Source organism: Myotis brandtii, unplaced genomic scaffold, assembly GCF_000412655.1.
Source record: "Myotis brandtii unplaced genomic scaffold, ASM41265v1 scaffold927, whole genome shotgun sequence".
Taxonomy (NCBI): Eukaryota; Metazoa; Chordata; class Mammalia; order Chiroptera; family Vespertilionidae; genus Myotis; species Myotis brandtii.
The window spans coordinates 972,600-992,535 of NW_005371823.1; the positions used below are offsets into that span (position 1 = coordinate 972,600).

Sequence of the window (19,936 nt, forward strand, 5' to 3'; positions counted from 1 at the left end):
ATCTAGAGAGAGGGAGAGATTCTATTTGTTTTCTTTCTCTGGAGAACCCCAAATGATGTAAGCATTTTGCCAGGACTGAGAATGCTGAGCACACACATCTACTTGACATACAGATCATAAAAAGCAGAAACAATCCAAAAATGCAAGGAGAAAAGTTTGGTTTGACATCACATGCTATCACACAGGCAGGGACCAGAGCAAGATTCTCTCTGCCCCCAGGTCACAACAGACAGACAGTTACAACAGTCTCAGCACAGTCAAAACTCAGAGTGTTGTGCTTGTTATGAAACACAGGCCCCAGTTCCCATGAATCTCCATAGCAATAAATGACAGCTGGGAGTTAAGGACACACACTCAGATTTTTAGGAATTAATAACAAGAAAAGGAGTTCTGGAAGTATTAAAAGAACCTCCTCCATGAGTTCTGTCGGTGATCTCAAGGCCTCCCTGTGTCTTGGTGAACACAGACAGACAAGGCCCTCTAACTCTTGCTAATGCTCTAGGTTCCTACTGAAACACAGCCTGGGCTGGAGACAGTTATGTTTTAAATCTGATCTGCTTCCCATTCAAGAAATAATGTGCCCTTTTCTTTTTAAATGAACAAACAAAACAAAGATACAGAGAACAGATTGGTGGTTACCAGAGGGATAGGGGGTTGGGATGGGCAAAAGAGGTGAAAGGGATACATCTACACACTGGAATACTACACTGCTGTAAAAAAGAAAAAAAATCTTACCATTTGCAAGAGCATGGATGGACCTGGAGAGCATTATGCTAATCTAAATAAGCCAGTTGGAGAAAGATAAATATCACATGATCTCACTCATTTGTGGGATATAATGAACAACATAAACTGGTGAACAAAAATAGATCCAGAGACATAAAAGCATCGAACAGACTGTCCAACCTCAGAGGGAAGGCATGGGAGGGGGGTGGTAAGAGAACAACCAAAGGACTTGTACGCATGCACATAAGCATAACCCATGGACACAGACAGTAGAGGGGTGAGGGCATGTGCTGCGGGGTGGGAGCAGCCGGGAAGAGATCAATGGGGAGAAAAGGAGACATATGTAATACTTTACACAATAAAGACTTTAAATTGAAAAAAAAAAGGTGGAAGGGGTCAAAGGCATTGTGATGTATAGTAACTAGACTTTACTTTTGGGAGTGATCACTTTGTAGTATATACAGATGTTGACTTACAATGCTATACACTTGAAACTTTAAAAAATAAAAATAAATAAATGTGTCCTTTCAAATTTCTTCACCATCCTCATCACCATCTCCCAGCAGCCCCATTCCCTAAATGACTGCTTGGGAGGCCAAGGGGGAAGGTGCTGGGCAGGTAATTACTCTCACCTTGGCTTCTGAAGTGGGTTCCAAGAAGCACAGGCGATTGCCAAGGCCCTCGGCTGCCAGGCAGAACTTCCTCTGCTCCTTGTGAATGTTGGCGATGCATTGGAGAACCACTTCGTCTTCCTGCAGGTAGAACAGACACACAAATGTGAGTGGTCAGGGGCCCCCCTCTCCATGCGGAAGGTGACCAGGCCCCCAAGTCACCTTGGTGTATCTTTATCAGGAACACTGAGAGACACATGCTTTTGAATATTAAATAGATAAAGGAGACTTTTATTCACATGCCTGATTCACATGGTATTACTGAGTACCTCCCCTGATGAAGATTCTGGTATGGAGTCACCAGGAGCAAGTACATGGAGTGGACATACTACATACATATCCAGACAGCATGGGCCTCACTTGTAAAATGTATACAATGCACGTAACTCAGGTGAGCAGATCATTTCAACACTTGAGTGAATATGAAAGCAAATCTAAGCAATCTCTCCAGATATGAAATAAGACAATAAGATGTGATTGAGGGAACAGAGACTACAGTAGAGATGGGAGGGAAGTGGAATTCATTGAGGGAAAGTCTGTTTTGTGTGTGGGGCTTTGGAGGAGGCAAGAGTCATGTTTTGTCAGGGGAGGGGATATATGTAGTAGGTGACACATGTGCCAGATATAACAGAAGGAACCTGGAGGGTAACAGATGTTTTAGACACACGGGAAAGGAAGATTGGGACTCCTTGAAGGTTCAGATTAAAAGAAGGAATTGGAGGTCAAGTAGAGGAGTCATTCTAAATTCCCAGGGAAATACCTCCCTCCTATGCATCATTCTCAAAAGCAGCCTTTTAACATTTCAGAGACCTTGTTTGAATTGCATCCTTCTTGTCGATGGTCAGAAACAAGGCTGACCTCCATGTACACTGATATGATTTCCTCTTGCATAACTCTGCCTGAGGCTGAGAGGAAAACATTTTCTTACCAGTTCCTCCATTCTTGCGCCTCCAATCTATTTGTCCATGCCCTCTATGCACCACCACTTGACTTTGAAATTCAAACCTCAAAAAGATGCCAGGTTCAGTTAAGTTAAAGGAGTAACTGGAGATGAGCCGGTTGGAGCTTCCTTCTCAGCTTCACTCTCCTGTCCTCTCTTTCACCCCCATGTCCCCTGGTGTTAATGTTTGTCCAGGCAGATTAAATGGAAACAAGGTTTTATGAAATGGTGGTGTCTGAACTGTACCTAGCCATATGGAAAAATAAAACCCTTCCATCTGGTGGGAAGATGAGATTCAGTTGCACCAGACTCCAACAGAGGTGTCTGCTGGTGCCCGGAGACTGGTCAGGGGCCACGGGGATATGAGAGGAGCCACAAACCACAGATGAAAATTACGTATGAAATGAAGATTGAGAGAAGAAAAAGTTCTATGCTTTTGCTAGCACTGGAATGTCACTGCTCATCATTAAATTGAATCAGTAATAAATTCCAAAGCCTCTGCTTATAGTGAAGTCAGAATTCGTGGTCTTCATTTGAACTGAAACAGAAGAAAACTCCAGAACATCACTGCTTTCAAAGGGTGAGCTTAGTGAAACCTCTGAAGAGAATAAAGGCTTTCCCCAGGTGGAGTCTCCCCCAGATCCTAGAATGACCAGAAGTAATACCATCCTCCTAAGGGGCATGGGCATTGTGGAGTGCTCTCAGTTGTCAAAATGATTGAGAGGTGCTACATGCATTGCGAAGCAGGGGTTGTGCGAGTTAAATGGTCTGTACTGCAGTCTTCAAAACATATAATTTTTCTGTCCAAAATGTCAAGAGGACCCCCTATTGAGAAATATTAAATATCTAACACCTACACACAATTCACCGTAAAAAAACAGGCATTTGCAAAATCACAGAAGCGTGATTGTGAACAGACTTTCATGACCTGGTGAAAGTCGGGAAAGTTTTCTCTTCAGAATTTGTCTAAAGAATCTCTTTCCATGATCTCATTTCCCATGCCCTTTCCACCCAAAGGAGCCCAAAATACCTTGGTTTGACCTTGCACTAGCTGCCTCAAGCCTCTGTGTCTTCTGAAATGTACCTGTCCTATAACTCACATCCTCATAACCCAGGCTGCCAATCAGCTAATGCAATAAACGAACCTGCCCTGGCTCAATAACCATTTGCTGAAGAGCAGACCAGCACAAGTCCTTCCCTAGGTCATCACTCAGGGTGACACGCAGATGGGTGTGGGACTTGGAGCCAGATTTACCTTCTCCAAACACTTTCACTTCTCCCCACCTGCTGTCTGGAACTGTATGCTCAGTGCTGACCTGGCTGCAGGCACCACCTGGAGTGGCAGCCTGTACCAGACAGAAGCTATTAGCGCCACAAACCTTTAAGAAACAGACATCTGGAGCCTTCAAGTGCACAACACAGTTCCATTTGGAATCATGAGATGAGTTAATTCAACCTCATTTCTTCTCTCACTCATTGGTAAAGCACAGAACACAAGCCTCTCCAGCTACCCGTCCTACCTAGTTTACTCATTCTTGTATCAATGTATACTTCCTCTTCTATGATCTACCTTCCTTTCACCCTTTGCTTTAAACCAAGCCAAGGAATTCCAGAGAATACCATTTCCAAGGACGCCCCTTTAGTTGAAAATTCTTCCATATTTGGTATCACCCCAAAGACTGTGTTCTCCCCACATTCCCCAGTGTCAAACTCAGATTGTCCTCTTTTACTCAGGTGCAAAAACTCTTATGCTTTGAAGTAGGTGAGAGCTAATCTCCACATCTTCTTTGGAAATTTATCAACAGCCTAGTTACCACTTATCTGACACTTAATGACAATAAAAAAATCTGATGAAAATTTGGGTTAATAAAAAATATTAGGTTAATAAGATTATGTAGGTTTCAAGTACACAAATATATAATACATCACCTGTATACTGCACTGTGTTCACCAACCAAAGTCAAGTCTCCCTCCATCACCATATATTTGACCGCCTTTACCTTCTTCTACCTCCTCCCACCTCCTCTTTGCCTCTGGTAATCCCATACTGTTGCCTGTGTCTCAGTTTTTGTTTGTCTTATTAGTTCAATTGTTCTGTTCTGCTTTATATCCCACATATGAGTGAAATCATATGGTTCTTGACTTTTTCTGAAGAATGATAGATTTTTTTATAGAGAAAATATCACAACTCTGGGGGTTTGTTCCACTAAAAATCTATGGTTTTTTGTAATATATGTTTAGTTTGTTTGAACTCTGATTTCACTGGAATAAGACCAAAAAATGTTCCCTTTTTTGTGGTACCCACAGCAGATTCAACTCAGTCAATATCAAATAACTACACCTCCCATCTATAAGAGAAAGAGAAACAAACTAAAAAGAAGAAAGTGCTAGGTCAGAGGGCACAATAATCAGTAATGGTAAGACCTTTCAAACGCATTCCCATCCTTAAGGGTGAGGTGTAAAAATCTCTTAAGTCCCCAGGAAACAATATCTATGAGATCACCAAGGTTTTTCTGCTTTCTACCAAGGAATTCAAAGGTCCCTGACTGAGTTTTAAGGTGCCCCCCACCCAGTTGAGTTCTCCCTTCCACCTCCAGCCTTATCTCTCCTTCATTCCTATTACCTTACTCCTTACTGTCTCCCAAGTAAGTCTTGCTCTGCCTCCATAAAATGCTGCCTCTTGAAAACCCCTCCATTCCTTTATTCAATTCTGTATTCTCTGGTTTTCCTACCTTTCAGATGGAGCCTTCCCATGTTCTCTTTCTTCTGCCACCTGTAAATATAAGAATTACCCAAGAGTAGGTCCTTGTCATTTCCCCTTAGCAATCTCACCCATTCCTTAGGCTTCCAGTTTCATTCTCAGGAGTTGTTATGTCATCTTTACCTCCAACCTGGTGATAGTCTAAGGTTCCAAACCTTCACCTATTCTTAACTACATCCATGGACTTGTGAACACCTCAATACATCCCAATGCACTGACAGGTTTCCTTTGCAGTCTGTTTTTACACTCCCTATGTTTGTTAAGGACACATCCAACCTCTCAGCAACCCAGACTCAAACATCATCTCCTGTCTCTGAGTCTTCTTCCCTTCCTCCTACAGCAAATGGGCCAGGGGAAGGAGAGACTGGAGGTCTAAAGACCAAGTCAAGGCTTTTACAACGCCAGACCATTCTTCCTCTGATTTGTTGCCAGAGGCATTGCTCTGACCTTATCATTTTCCTGCTGAAAATCCATAATGGCATTCTCACCACTATCCACATAACAAATACAGAATTCTTAAACTAGCACTCGAGGGCCTTCACTTTCCTACCTGTTTCCCCAACTTCTTCCCTATAGAACTCCTTGGTGTTCTCTACCTCCCTACCTTTACTCATGCCATCTCTAATTCTAAAGCTGCCCTGATTTGCCCCTTTTTCCCATATTCATATGTCAACTATCCTCCCAAGCTTAGCTCAAATCCCACCTTTTTTCATGAAACCCGAGCAATCTCTCTTCTCTGAACTTTCATTGCAATATTACCAGACTCTTGCATTATGCTTATTTACATGCATGCCTTATCCCCACTATACTAGATAATTTGAAATGGCTAACACTTACTGATCTCTGATTCTCTGACAGGCACTGTACTTTATGCACAATAACCTATTTAAGCTTCAGATAAATACTATTATATAGGTCTATTTGACAAATGGGGAGCCCTTGCACAGAGCAGTTAAGTAACTTGTCTGAGATCTCATGAAGTCCATGTAGTCTGTATTCATGCTCTCTCTCCTACTCCTCTCAGCTGCCTCTACAACCCTGGGAGGCAGGATCCACATCTGGTTCATGATTACACTTATCAGATTTCTCACTAGCATAATAGTTTGTGCACATTACACATCCAATTGTAATTTATTAAATGGGTGTATTTTTACCTTGTAATGCCAGTTAATTATAAACTCTGTTAGAGCAGACAACTGCTTCCCCATCCAAGCTGGGAACATAATGTTTGGAAAACACATGCTGACTGATTGTGATATGGAATAAGAATAAAATAAGAGATTTCTCCACTCTCAGCCATATAACAAGAGTTATTATGGAAAGGATCACTGTTTCATTGATGAGTCAGAAATGAATAAAATAAAGAACAGATGTTGACATAAAAAAATAATGAGGAATAAGCAATAATGAGGCTTTGGAGTCTATTTCAAACATTTTTAGTCTGTTGCTTAATTATTATTATTGATAATGATATTAACCGTTGACATAAAAAATAATGAGGAATAAGCAATCATGAGGCTTTGGAGTCTATTTCAAACATTTTTATCTGTTGCTTAATTATTATTATTGATAATGATATTAACTATTGATTCTATACTGGATACTCTGCTGAGATGTCCCCCTAGATTGTTTAATATTCACAACAACACAACTATTTTAAGAATGAGGAAATCAAAGCTCAGAGGCATTAGGCAATTTTAGTGAATGAATATTTAATGAAGTTATTATGTGCCATCATAGTATGTATTTCAGTGTAATCCTTACAATTGGTAGGTACTAATATATATACTTTCAAAATGGAGATAAAGAGATTGAGGTACAGAGTGTACCACACAGCATGTAAGTAATAGATCCTGACCTTGAACCTAGGACTATCTTAATTGGAAGCCAGTCTTTCCCATGGTGCCAAACTGGCCCTCTTAACCCCAAGAGACTGATCTTCGCAATAAGTCTGAATTCATGTCTTCCTGACTCTAAGGCATGGTGATGGTGCTGATAAAAATAGATAGTACCCAGCCCTCTCACATGGCCATACAACACTGCAAAGTAACCCAACCACAGAGCGCAATGCCAGAGAGAACTGCCAGGGAGCTAAAAGTCCTATAAAACAACATTTTTCTGTGCCCAATGACTACAATACTACAAGGAATGAACATCACCCCAAAATTTGTAGCTGAGGGGGAAAATGATTAAAATCCAAGGTATATTGTATGTCAGCATCCCTCCAAGCTATTCAGTATGCAAGCACCAGCTATTCCTGTTATAGATTCAGCTTGTGATGGTGTTGAGTGATTGTCCCTGGACATGGCTCTCTTTGCTTAGATTTCATATCATTATCACAGGTCAGCTCTGACAAAGTAAAGCTTTTACTATAACCCTCCTCTAGCTATAACTTGAAAATGAATGGAACTTGCCTATTCTATCCCTGTTGCTTCTTTCTTACACCCTGGCTCATAGCCCAAGGCCAGAACAAGCATGTTTGCCATCTCTGAGTTGACGGCTGGGGACACCTTGGTTCTCTCTCTTCTCTCTGGGTCATTTGTAAAGAACTTTTTGGAGTAAAACAAAATGGCTGACAGCCCTATTTAAGGTAGATCATTCAGCAGCTGATGACAGGCCTATAGTTAGATCTGCACATCACTGGTACCAAGAAGCTTGTGAGCAGGGAGCACGTGGACAGAGTGCAGGCCAGCAGATTTCATGGCTCACATTTAAGTGCAGATATTACTGCAGAGGAAAATCCATAGCCATTTATTGCTTTAAAAAGGTAAGATGTGTCTTAACCACTCATCTTGAACATCAGGGATGATTTTAGGGAACTGATGCTAAATTATATTTAGCACATAACAAAGACATAGGTGAAAGAGCTCATTCTAAGGCTTTACCCAAAAGCACCTCTTGAAAAAAAATAAGCGCTTTCAGATGATGAGACTATTTATCCCCACTTTTTCACAAGGATTACTGACACAGGTGGCTACTTGTATATTCTAAATAGCAATCATTTTGACTATTTGCTTCCTTATATTCTGAGCTCCTGGGGGCAGGAGCCTCTCATTTCTCTGTGAATCCTCAGTGCCTAGCATAGTGTTTGGTACTGAGTAGAAAAGCACAAAAATTTGTGAAAATAATGAAAGAACTGTATATTTTTTAAAACAACTAATACAATTAACAAAATAATTATGCATCAAATTGCATAATAAAGATCCTTTTTCACACTTTCTTACTCAGTGTATCTGGGATGCCAACATGGAAAAAGTCGAGATTTCATGAAGGGATCTATTTTACCTGTTTGCTTCCATAATGGTTCATGAGACACACAAATATTCTTAATCTAATTTAAAAAAATGATGAAGCCAGAAGACAAAGGAAGAGGCTAACTCGTCCATGTCCAGTTCTCAGAGACTGACAATATATTGTGTCCCTGGGACATCTCTAGAAATCCTTATTGTTTTTGAATTGGTCAAAAATTAAGAGTGGCTCCCATTTCTGGTTCTTTGCTATTCATTGATTGTTGCAAAATTTAGTGAAATGGAAATTTCAGAATCCCAAGAGACAAAGTTGATATACTCTATAAATCCTTTCTTGTTTAAATACTTTACTCATTTGTCTTGTAAGGTAAGTATACTTTCTTTTGCTTTTCCCTCCTGTATAGTAGCAGCTCCTTCCCAGTGTCCTTGGCTGACTCATCCTACTTCCCCTCTTCAATGCTGAAATAGTGCTCCAGGGCTACTCCTCAGGCTTCTCTTTACCTGTACTGTCCCCCTGGTGATCTCATGGCTTTGAAAACCATGTGTATACTGATGACACCCAAATTTGTATCTTTTGCATAAATTTGCTCAAACTTCTCTGAACTCCAGACTCATTATCTCCAATAGCTTATTTAACATATCTATGTGGGTGTCTAATTGACATCTCAAGTTTATATGTGCAACATCTGACTCCTGATCATCTCTCCCAAGTATGTTCTTCCTATAGTCTGTTCTATATTAAGACATGACATCTCCATTCTTCAGGTGGCTCAGGAAAAAAATATTTTTTAAAATTTAAAACATCTTAGAGTCATATTGACCCCCTTTTTTCTCTTCCCCTCACATCCACAAATCCTACCCATTTTCTACCTTCAAAATACATCCAATTGGATCACCTTACGTCCTCTTCACCACCACTTGGCTCCTGCCATTATCTCTTATCACGATTATTGCAATCACCTCTGAACTTGTTTTCCACTCACATTTCTTCTCTACACTTTATTCAGAGGGAGGTTTTAAAAATATAACTGAAATCTCCACTACTCAGAACTCTCCAGTGGCTTCCCGTCTTACTCAGAAAAAGGGCAGAATTCTCTCTGGGATCTATGAGGTCCTAAAAATATGCCCACTTTCCACAATCTCTCTTCCATCATTCTTTTGCTTGCTTAGCTTCAGCTGCACTGGCCTCCTTCTAGGAGCTCAAATTTTTGAAGCATGACTCTTCTTCAAACCCTTTGCCCAGAATGCTCTTCTGCCAGATACTGGTAGGGCTCCCTTCATCATTTCCTTTAGGTCCTGCTCAGTGCCTTTTTTTCCAACTTCACTTACTACTTAAGAATATATACTTACTTGTTTCTTATCTCTCTTCTCCTTTATTAGAACATAACCCTCGTGGACACTGTTTTGCTCACCACTATATCCCCAAAGCCTAAAACAATGCCCAGTACATGGTAGGCACTCAAATAGTCACAGAATGACAGACTAGTCATTTTCCCCCCTATTAAATACAATGTCCACAAAATTTATGAATTCTTTATACTCTTTTATTTCTTTATGGGAAGTGACCAAATAATCCTCAGTCTCAGTTGGAGGGACCCACAGCCTGCAGGACCCTTTCTGCTCCAGCAACCAGAGGAAGGTTCTGTTCCCTCTTTATACCTTTTCCCATTGCCAAGAAGGCAGAGTTTGGGGCTTGATTATAAAATCTACTCAGCCTTTCCCATGGATGGGTCCCTTTGGAACTTGCAGGGAAGAGAGCTAAGAGATACACATGCCTTGCCCTAAATTGATTAGAGAGACAAGCAGGTACTAGGGTTTACATATGTAACCAATTCCCTGTCATGTAGAACATGCCCTTACCTGACATGGAAGAATTCAGTGGCCTACAACATGTCCTCCTAGAAGCAATGGTCAATTTGTGAAAATTTTCTATTCTCATAGGATAGAAAAATAGTGACTTGGTTAGTACCAAGGGAATTTCAAGCCCATAAGATTTTTTTTTAAAAAAAATCAATTTCTTCCAACTGCTACAAAAAGGTTTTCTATCAAATAGTGACTTGGTTGGTACCAAGGGAATTTCAGGCCCATAAGATGTTTTGTTTTTTGTTTTTTTTTTAATCAATTTCTTCCAACTGCTACAAAAAGGTTTTCTATAAAATTGTAATATCCGTATTTTGAATACGTCTCTCCCACCCAATGAGAACACATCAGGTAGTGACCACACCTACGTACATGCCCACAAGCCTTTGGTTTCTTTCTCCTTTAGGCATATCGTTCAGGGTGAGGAATGAATGGGGAAAAATACTAATGCAAATCACAATGTTCCATGTCTAACCTCAGAGGTGGCAAGGGTCGATAATAAACTTACAGAAGGAAAATTCAGGTCTCAGGATCTAACATTGCCCTGAACTTGATTTTATAAAGGAGATTTGACCAGGAAGCTTCATCTTCCCAGTTTCGTATTATAAATGCTGATGAGTTTGCACTGAGTCTCCACCTTGATGCAATCTAAGCCATGTGACCCCAGAAAGACACAAAGAGCATTCTGTTTCTACCACGGCACTACTGAGAGACTTTGATGAAACTGCACAATGATGCTTTTATTTTTATGTTATTAGATCTATTCTTTATTTTTAAGTAAATTTCTTTTACTTTTATCAATGGTTCTGGGACCTTTGGCTTCTAAGTTGAGGCATAGTTCCATGCACTTCACCTGTGACAGCCCACCCACTTGTAGCCTGATCTTCTGACAATACCTATGCTCATGGGAGTGAGCCATGTTACCATCTGCTCTTCTTTCTAGAGAATAAAGTAAGTCTTGAGGTTCTTTTTACTTATATAAGGCAGTGCCTCAGGCAGGGTACTTTTGGGAATTTTCTCCTTTAAGATTTGTAGAAAAAAGAAATGAAACAAAAATATGCAACATGTAGGACACACTCAGATACTCTGTGTATGTGCATAATCACTCCAATTTACTGAGAGCCAGAACAAAGCATGCAGCAATTTCCACACAAAATCTAATAGCTATGAACACTGTGCCTTTTTCAAAAAGGATGCTGATAATGTTAGTAGATCTTAATGAATTTAATGGGCTGACATTTAGATGGGTAAGTCTTTGAAAACAGATCACTTAAAGGCAAAAGACGCGTTTTTATAATTTAATGGTACATAAAGCCATATGAACTGTCCAGGACTCGTTTCTTTAAAAATCATCCATTTCTTCCAGGTCCATTCATACCTAAGTCATACATCCATGGGAAGTATTTGCATGCCTACTGATGTTCTAGATTCTGTCTCATGACCTGGGGTACAGTGGTGAACAAGACAGGCCAGGGATCTGTCCACCTGGAGCTTCCCTGTTCTTTTTGAACATGTGGAGTCAAACTGGCTTGTGGTTTGCAGAAATGATATAATTGAAGACCCGAAGAATCTAAGACAAGAGATGAGAATGCAGGGACGGATGTCTGAGCTACTTCTGTTTCCTCCCTGACAGTTTTTCTGCCCCAGGAAGAGTTCTCCTATACATGGTTCTATTAGAGGTGTCCCCTCTATATAGTAACTCTTGGATTTCTTGTCTAAATCCCTCTTTTCCAGAATTCTTGTCTCTATCCCCAAATCCAGAAAAATGATTTGTTTGTCTTGTATCCCTAATGCCTACCAGAAGGCAAACATGTCACAAATGCTTGTCGATTGAAAGGCATGAAAGTCAGGAGAAATAGTGGACCAGAATGTGGGTCAAATCTAAGTGAAAATCTGAAGACTGAGTCCCCAAAAGCCGGGACTCAAAACCAGACACTGCCAGGGATCCTAGGTCCCTGGAAAGCCACGCCTATTTCTGCTGACAGGACTACCCCTCAACACCCCCTGCTATGGCTGGGCTCAGGGCTTAGCTCTCAGTCTCATATGGGGTTAAGTAGGCTGTTGTGCACAGCAACTGCTCACACTTGAGGATTTCAATTCCGCCAGGCTTTCTATCAGGACACAATGAATAAACAGCACAAAGTCGTCTAAGGGCAGGCCACTCAAATATAAGGAGATTGCACCAGGCACCGGTTTAAGCACTTCAAAATCTCATCAAATTAGTTATCAGTATGCCCACTGTTGGTGCCCAGGGCAGGCTGCCCCAAGACATCCCACAATGGCATAGTGATTATTCAGAATTAATATCTCTGGAGAAGCAGCAGGAGTGGGAGGAGCTCTCTGACTCTCCTCTGTTCCCCTAAATGCAGGAAACAAATCTGCCACAGGATAGGTGCCCTCCTTGCTCCTGAGGGCTGAGAGACAACCTCATCAGGAGAGTTAAAAAATCCAGAGTCAAAAAGCCTATAAAAACAAGTCTTGTAACGCCCTCACTAATTTACTTCCCCAGCCCAAACCTTGCACAGGTTCCTTTCTAATGAGCAGCAACTTTTTTTTTGTCCTGTCAATTTCTTACAAATTTCCTGCTTTTTTGTCTAAAAAGTATTAAAGGCTGCCTAGTTTGATCATTTCTTTGAGTCTCATTTTATGATGTCAGCATCTTATGATTCTCCCACGTGCACATATTAAATTGGTTTCTCTGCTGTTAACCTAGTCTTGTGTCAATTTTATCATTTTATTATTAGTCCATCTGTAGGACTAATAATAAAATTAATCCTCCCTCTCCCTGACAGTTTTGATGAGCCAGCCAGGAGAACTTCCCAGCTGGAAAAGTGCTCTTTTTCTGAGACAACTGCAGCTAAGAGATCTGGGTGTCTGACAATTCAGCAGGCAAACAGGTAAGCTTTTCTTACCTTCTTTAGCTCCTAAGATCTTTACCTGAGGGTCTGGTTTAAAAAATTTTTTTTGTCTCTTTCTAAATTTAGACTAGCAGGAGAAAACATTGGTGAAATTAGTTTCTTAGGCAAATGCAGCTCCAGTAAAGATTTGGTTTGATAGTCTCAAGATCCATCCATGTTATTACAGATGCAATAGTTCATCTTTGATTCCCTGTGTTTTTAAACAGCCCCCTTATCTTTCTTAGGCTAACTCTGGCAATGAACTTTTGGATCTAATGAGGGCTGCATCCTTTGCATTCTTATGGGATGCCTCTTGTGTCTTTGGTTAAGCCATAAAAGGTCTATCGGTTTGAGTCGCTATTAAGATGAATAAATCATGCCCCTGAATGGCAAGAGATTGATCCTGAATTGGAAAAACTTCAAAATTGAGAAGAAAAAATCTTTAAAGAGGTATCATATTGATATAATGGCTAACCATTAAGCCTCTCTTAATAAAATTGAAGGACAGAAATTAAAATAAAAATCAAAGTTGACTCATCTCCTTTCCTATTTGCCTTCTGACATTTGTAGATATTTGTAAAAAATCAGGACACTGGAAGAATAATTGCCCAGTGCTTAAAAAGAAAAAGGGGGTAAAATGATATAACAGTTTGACTTAAGGACTCTTTAACAAGATAAAAGAACAGAAATGAAATTTCAAATAAAAATCCAACATAAATCCCTTAAAACATACACACACAAAAAACAAAAATAAAAAACCTGCCCAAATATCATTCTACAGGTAAAGACAGTTCAGCTGGGCTCTGATATGTTAAGTGACTGCAAGGAGTCAGATGGCGATTTTTTCAGTCCATCCATTATTCATTAATTTATTAAGTATTCATTAAATGCCTATTATACACCATGCACGGCTAGGTCCTGAGAATACAAAATACATCAAAGCTAGAAAGTGGCTATTTAAATCCAGTTCAGTGTAACTTTAAAACCTAAGTTCTTCCAACTATACTAAAGTTCCTCTTGTGATGAAAGTGTTTCAGTAGCTCCTATAATTGACACTCACTACCACCACTTAGTGATGCAGCTTTTCAAGTTCTCACCTTTTTGAGGGGCAGGGGGAGGGCTCCAGCTAGTTGGCTTTAATCAAAGAGGCAGCTTCCTCTTTCTTAAATAAAAGATACACACTCAACTGTTTCTCAATGTTCTATCAAGTGAGCACAGCCCCTGGGCCATTCTCTCTGCTCCCCTCCCCAATCATAGCCACACTCCTACCCCTAAGCCCTGCCATAAAAAATTCCTGAGCAACCTCTACATCTCATGAACAGATGAAGAAAATGCAAGTGTCCTCCTGCAACAAAAGTCTTCAGAGCTCTTGGCCAACCCAAAAGCTAATAAAAACCCAATAAAATTAAAAGCATATGAGATGGGATTATTCAATTAATTTAAGCCTCATTACTTGATTCATTTTGCTACAGAGACTAGAAGATACACCAGGTCCTTCAGATGGAAAAAAAAAAGAGAATAACTTCCAAACAGCAATGTCTGGCTCTGAATCCTTACTTGCAATAACTTCAATCTCAGTCATGTTTGGGGAAGCTTTACTCTCCCTATGGCTACATAATAATTCCATGAGATTTACATATTCCATGAAATTGGGAGCAAAGCACCTGGTCTACAGTCCATCAAGATTGCTGCGGAGATGCCCCTTGTCCAGATCTGTGTGGTCCATCTGATGATAAGTACCCACTGCTTCTTTAATGTTATTAGCCACAGAGAATGTGGACCTCAAGGTCCTCATGCACCTTGGCCCTCACAGGCCTACCATCTCCCAGGTGGAGTATATGGGCAGGGTTGTAGGTCTCTGCTACCTGTGAATCCCCCACCTTTCCCTCCATCCTCTGAAGCAAGGTTTGGCCACTTAGCCTCACACTGTCCAAGTGTTATGGTCCATTCGCCACTTGGACCACCCAAATTTTCACCTCCATGAGACTTTTTGGAAAATAAGCCTCAGCTCCAATCCAAGATAAAATGAAGTCCCTGATCTCTAGGACACAAAGCACTTCTTGTCTTGGGGAGAAAGCAAAGGAAGAATGAATTCATTTTTATTCTATATTTTCCCCCAAAATGCTCTTTGATGAGTTTCAGAAGGACATAATAAACCTGGCTTTACTGTAAAGCAGTGGGGCTAAACCCCATGTACACATGAGAATCCTCGGGAGCACTTTAAAAATATACTGATGCCTGAGCCCCACCCCAGTCCAAATGAATGGGAATCTCTGGGGAGGGGTACTGGGTGCAGGTAATTAAGATCTCCCCAGGTGACTCAGGTCAGAGGTAACAGCTGGGGAAATCAGAGTAGGCTGGCAGATGTTCTCTACAGGTATGGAATCACAAAAAGACACTTCAGTTTTAGATGTAATAAAAGGAAAATAGTGGGGGAAAGATCAGGTATGACCTCAGTTCCTTTTAATCAAGGATCCCAAAGAGGCCACTATTGACTCAAGACCCTCCAATCACCAAAGCCTATTCCATGTGCATGCCCCTCATTAGTTGTATTCCTCTAGAACAGAGGTGGGGAACCTTTTCTCTGCCAAGAGCCATTTGGATGTTTATAACATCATTATCGGGCCATACAAAATTTTAATTTAAAAATTTGCCTGCTATATTTGGCCAGACATTTAAATAACTCACCCCTAATGCCTTGGCAAAGCCAGACCAAATGGTCCATATGGAATCATAGAATGTTTAGGGGAAGAGCACCTCAAAAGTCATTAAATCTAAACCTCTTGGGAGTTCATCTATAAATGTCAAGGAATTCATATGCAAAGCACCAAAAGATACATAAAAACCAACTGAGACCAGCCAGTGTGGCTCAGTGGTTGAGCATCGACCCTTGAGCCAAGAGGTCTCTGGTTGCATTCCCAATCAGGACACATGCCTGGGGTGTATGCTCGATCCCCAGTCAGGGGCATGCAGGGGGTAGCCAATCGATGTTTTCTCTCATTTATGTTTCTGTCTCTCTCTCCCTTTTCCTTCCTCTCTCTCTAAAAAAAAATCAATAAAAATATATTTTTTTAGAAAACAACTGAAAACATAAAATCAAGATGTAATACTATTTTGCACACTTCTCTTTCCAATGAAAACTTCCCTTGTCATGTGCTTGCCTGCTCTGCCTATAATTGTTCATTAACTAGTTAATCCTCTTGGCATTCTGCAAGATCAATTCTTTAATCTTTATTAGAGTTATTTATTCCTTTGGAATTCCCAGTAGAAAGTAAATTTATTATTCACCTGCAAATATGGGAAGGATTAATGATGGAAAATGGTAACCATCTATTACCCACTGCGGTCAGAACGAGACAGGGTAGCCCTAAAAATATATCTGAAGAGATTGAAATAAGATAGGAAAAAGGACTTACTGAAAGTGAGGGTTAAACGCTACCATAAATTATCAAAACTGGATTGCAGTTACTTACAAACAATACGGAACTATCTTTTCTGGGATTTGTAAAGTATCTAGTGATTAGAATTCTATGAGAACACATTCTATGAAAATAGCCATTAAAAAAAGATTACTTTTGGTCCATTTACCCAACTTTAGAGTTTTGAGACTCATGCTCCATGAATGCATAAACTGTGTTTAATTCTCCCTCTACTCTGTTTAGCATGGCATTATGTGCACATAAGTAGGTAATAACGTATTCTTACTGCTCTTTGTTATAACAAGGTAGGCTGTTTTGCCTAATACTTTTTTCTAGAACCAACATCCAGAGACCAGAATCCCGGGCCTGTTCTTTGTGGCAATGTAACCAAGCCTTATCCATTTGTTCAATGATATTATCTCTGCTCCTACAGCCAATTGCTTACACTTCATGTTGCCACCAACCTCCTATTTGCATATCTGAGGACATTTTCTGACCCTGTCTTTCTGACCTCTCTATGTGACAATGGACACTACCGATACCTTCATTTTCCTGGAAACGTCTTCTCTTCTGTCTTCTAAGGGAATGCACTGATCTCCCAGTTGTCGTCTTCTCTTCTTACCTCTCATTCAACCTCTGTCCTCAGGCCTCTGCTCTATTCACACTATTTACCTAGTGACTCCATCCAAATGACTGGTTTCAACTCACACCTCCTTCATTGATGACTCCTCAATCTCTCTTATCTGAGCACCAGATCTCTATGTTAGAATGAAGGCTGCTTGTTCTTCTCCGTTTGGATATCCCTGACTCACTGTGAGTCAATTCATCCAAAACTCATTATCTTCCCTTTCCCAGACTTGTTCCTTCTCCACTCCCTGTATGGGTGACAGGCATCATCCTTCACCCACATACCCATGGCAGAAGTCTGGAAGTCATCCACAGCTCCTCTCTCTTACATATCCAATTAAAATTTCCTTTACTTTCCCCCTCCTCCCCATTCCCATTGCCCTTGCCCCTAGAATTGCAATGGCTTCCTTACTGAGCTTGGCCTTCTGTTTCACTCCTCTCCATCAACCCTGCATGCTCCTGACAGAGTGATATCCCCAGAAGACAAATTTGAGCATCTCACTCCAGTGCTTAACAGCTCAAGTGGTTTGCCCATAACTCAGATTTTGTGGAGAGAATTCAAATTCTTCCTCTTCATCTGACTCCTGCCCTCACCTCCACAGCCTCAGTTCCTACCTCTCCATCCTTAGCCCCCCCGCCCCCCACTCCAATCCTAACCTTCAGCCCACTGGAGCTACTAGCTGAAGTGACATGCTTTTCTTTTACCTCTAAGCATTTGCAAACACTGTTTTAGCCTAGATTGCCTGTCTCTATCACACTCCTCATTTTCTAAGCCATCATGCACTTCACCTAATCTGGAAAGGCCCATCACACACTTCTGTAGTACTCTCTGCAGCTTTGTCTGCCTCCCTCTGTTGGCTGTTAGATCACTGAAGACAGGGAATATATCTGATTCATCTGTGTGCCTATAACAAGGCCTTTCACAGAGGAGGTGCCTAGTAAATTCCCAGTGAATGGATGATGGAGCTTAGTTGGCCCAGGGTCTTAAGATTAAATTCAGCATGTTACACTGATATAGTCACAGTTTAATTTCTACCTTTTAGTATTTAGACCAGGTCATTGGATGGCAAAGTAGATGGAAAGAAAAGGCCAAGGTTACATGCAATGGAGTAACAGGCTGATTTAAACCAAGTCTTACAAACGAGTGTCTCAGCTGCCTAGTCTGGCCAGTTACAGGCATACCTCGTGCTCCTTCACTGTGCTTTCTTGTGCATCACAGATGTTGCAGTCTTTACAAATTGAAGGCAGTACCCTCCAACAGCAAGATTACAACTTGCTTTACTGCGATACTCACTTTATTGTGGTAATCTGGAACCGAGCCCACAATATCTCTAGGGCATGCCAGTACTTTGACTGAGAGTGCTCGGCAGTCTAACTCTGGTTTCTTCGCCTCCAGTCTTCTCTTTGCTGGAAACTCCTTGCTGTCAGGAGCCCTGTTTTTCAATTCTCCAGTATCTTCACTTTGTTGAGTGAACCCCAACCTCAGAAAGAACCGAAGGACCAGATGAGGTGATGTCCCCTGGCCTTAAGTCAAATTCCCATGATGCCTGTTCAGATTCTGACTTATTGCCAATTTTCAGGGGCAATTCTATCCTCCAAGCCTCATTCTGAAAAGAACCCAGCAATAACTCATTCAAAATGAGTCACTTGTTTACCTAGAGACCCTCAGAAAGAAGACAATGGAAAGGAGAGGCCATGTCAGACTCGTTCCTTTCCAGCTGAGTCAAAGGGTTAATCATTTGTGTGCTCCTTTATGTGCAAGTTAAGCATATGTTTGCCTCTCAGCTATGAAGCTAATGCTTCCTTTAGCAATAACATCCTCATTTCTTTTCCTTTAGGTAAAAATTCATGAGCTCAAATCCGTGTGACTATTGCAGAAACACAAGGACAGTGCAACACCACCTGCTCATTTTCCAAAAATAACAGGGTCTGTGATATAAAGACAGTCAACATCTGCATACAGATGCACATTTTTAGGGAGGCTAAATTGTCATTGTTTATACTAGACCAGTTAAACCTAGAAAATTGTCATATGCTCTACTTGAGATTTCTGCCTTTTTATGGACAAGCAATTAACATATAGGACTTTCTCATGCAGGCCATCACGGGAGCAGATGCTGTCTACCACTTGAGAAGTCATATGTTTTATGGAGAGATTGCTCTAGAGAAGGAAGCTATAAAAGGCCCCCAAACAGCTAAAGGTAACCACTAACAAAACTGGAAAAAACTTGCAGAATCAGCTGCATCTGGGCCAAGATCACAGATAAATGGATACTGAATGCCTAAAAGCCATCTAAATAGTAGTTAAGGCTTTGTTGTTGTTTTTTCCTACAAATCTTGCTTTTAAGATGGCACTTAACCTTCTCAACTTTCTTCAATTTAAGTTGACAAATGGATGTTTTAATAGAGGTCTTAGTATATTTAGAGCTTTGAGATAGAACTTGTGGCTTCACTATATTCCCCTTTGAAGCTATAACCTACCATTCAAGTCTTTGACCCCAGGAAGAAAATTCTAGTTTCAATAGCAGCAAACCTCATTGGAGTCTTTGAAGAGAGGAAAGAAGACAGAGCAGAGTGCCCTGGGCTCTGTGACTCTGGAGAGTTCATATGATAAGTTACACATCCAGAGAGAGAAAGCCTCCATTGGCACTAATGCATTTTGCTGCAGGTGTTTATGTAATCATGGTTCAAGCATTAAGAAGTTTTTTAAAATCTGTCTTGTGCATTGACTGATCTTGCTACTTCAGTTTTTCATATGAAATCCATTACAGCAGAGCGGAGAAGAGG

The 19,936-nt window shown here is 40.8% G+C and overlaps 1 protein-coding gene across 1 annotated transcript in view; it reads right to left on the reverse strand.

The window, feature by feature from the left end:
- The window catches only part of RYR3 (ryanodine receptor 3), a 380,950-nt gene extending 378,613 nt beyond the window's left edge, over positions 1 to 2,337 (reverse strand). The window contains exons 1-2 of the mRNA XM_014532943.1: positions 2,326 to 2,337; positions 1,359 to 1,478 (exon numbers count right to left, since the gene is read on the reverse strand). Of these exons, the coding sequence (XP_014388429.1) occupies positions 1,359 to 1,478; positions 2,326 to 2,337 (132 nt within the window). The remainder of the gene's footprint in view (positions 1 to 1,358; positions 1,479 to 2,325) is intronic.
- Positions 2,338 to 19,936: the final 17,599 nt, after the last annotated feature.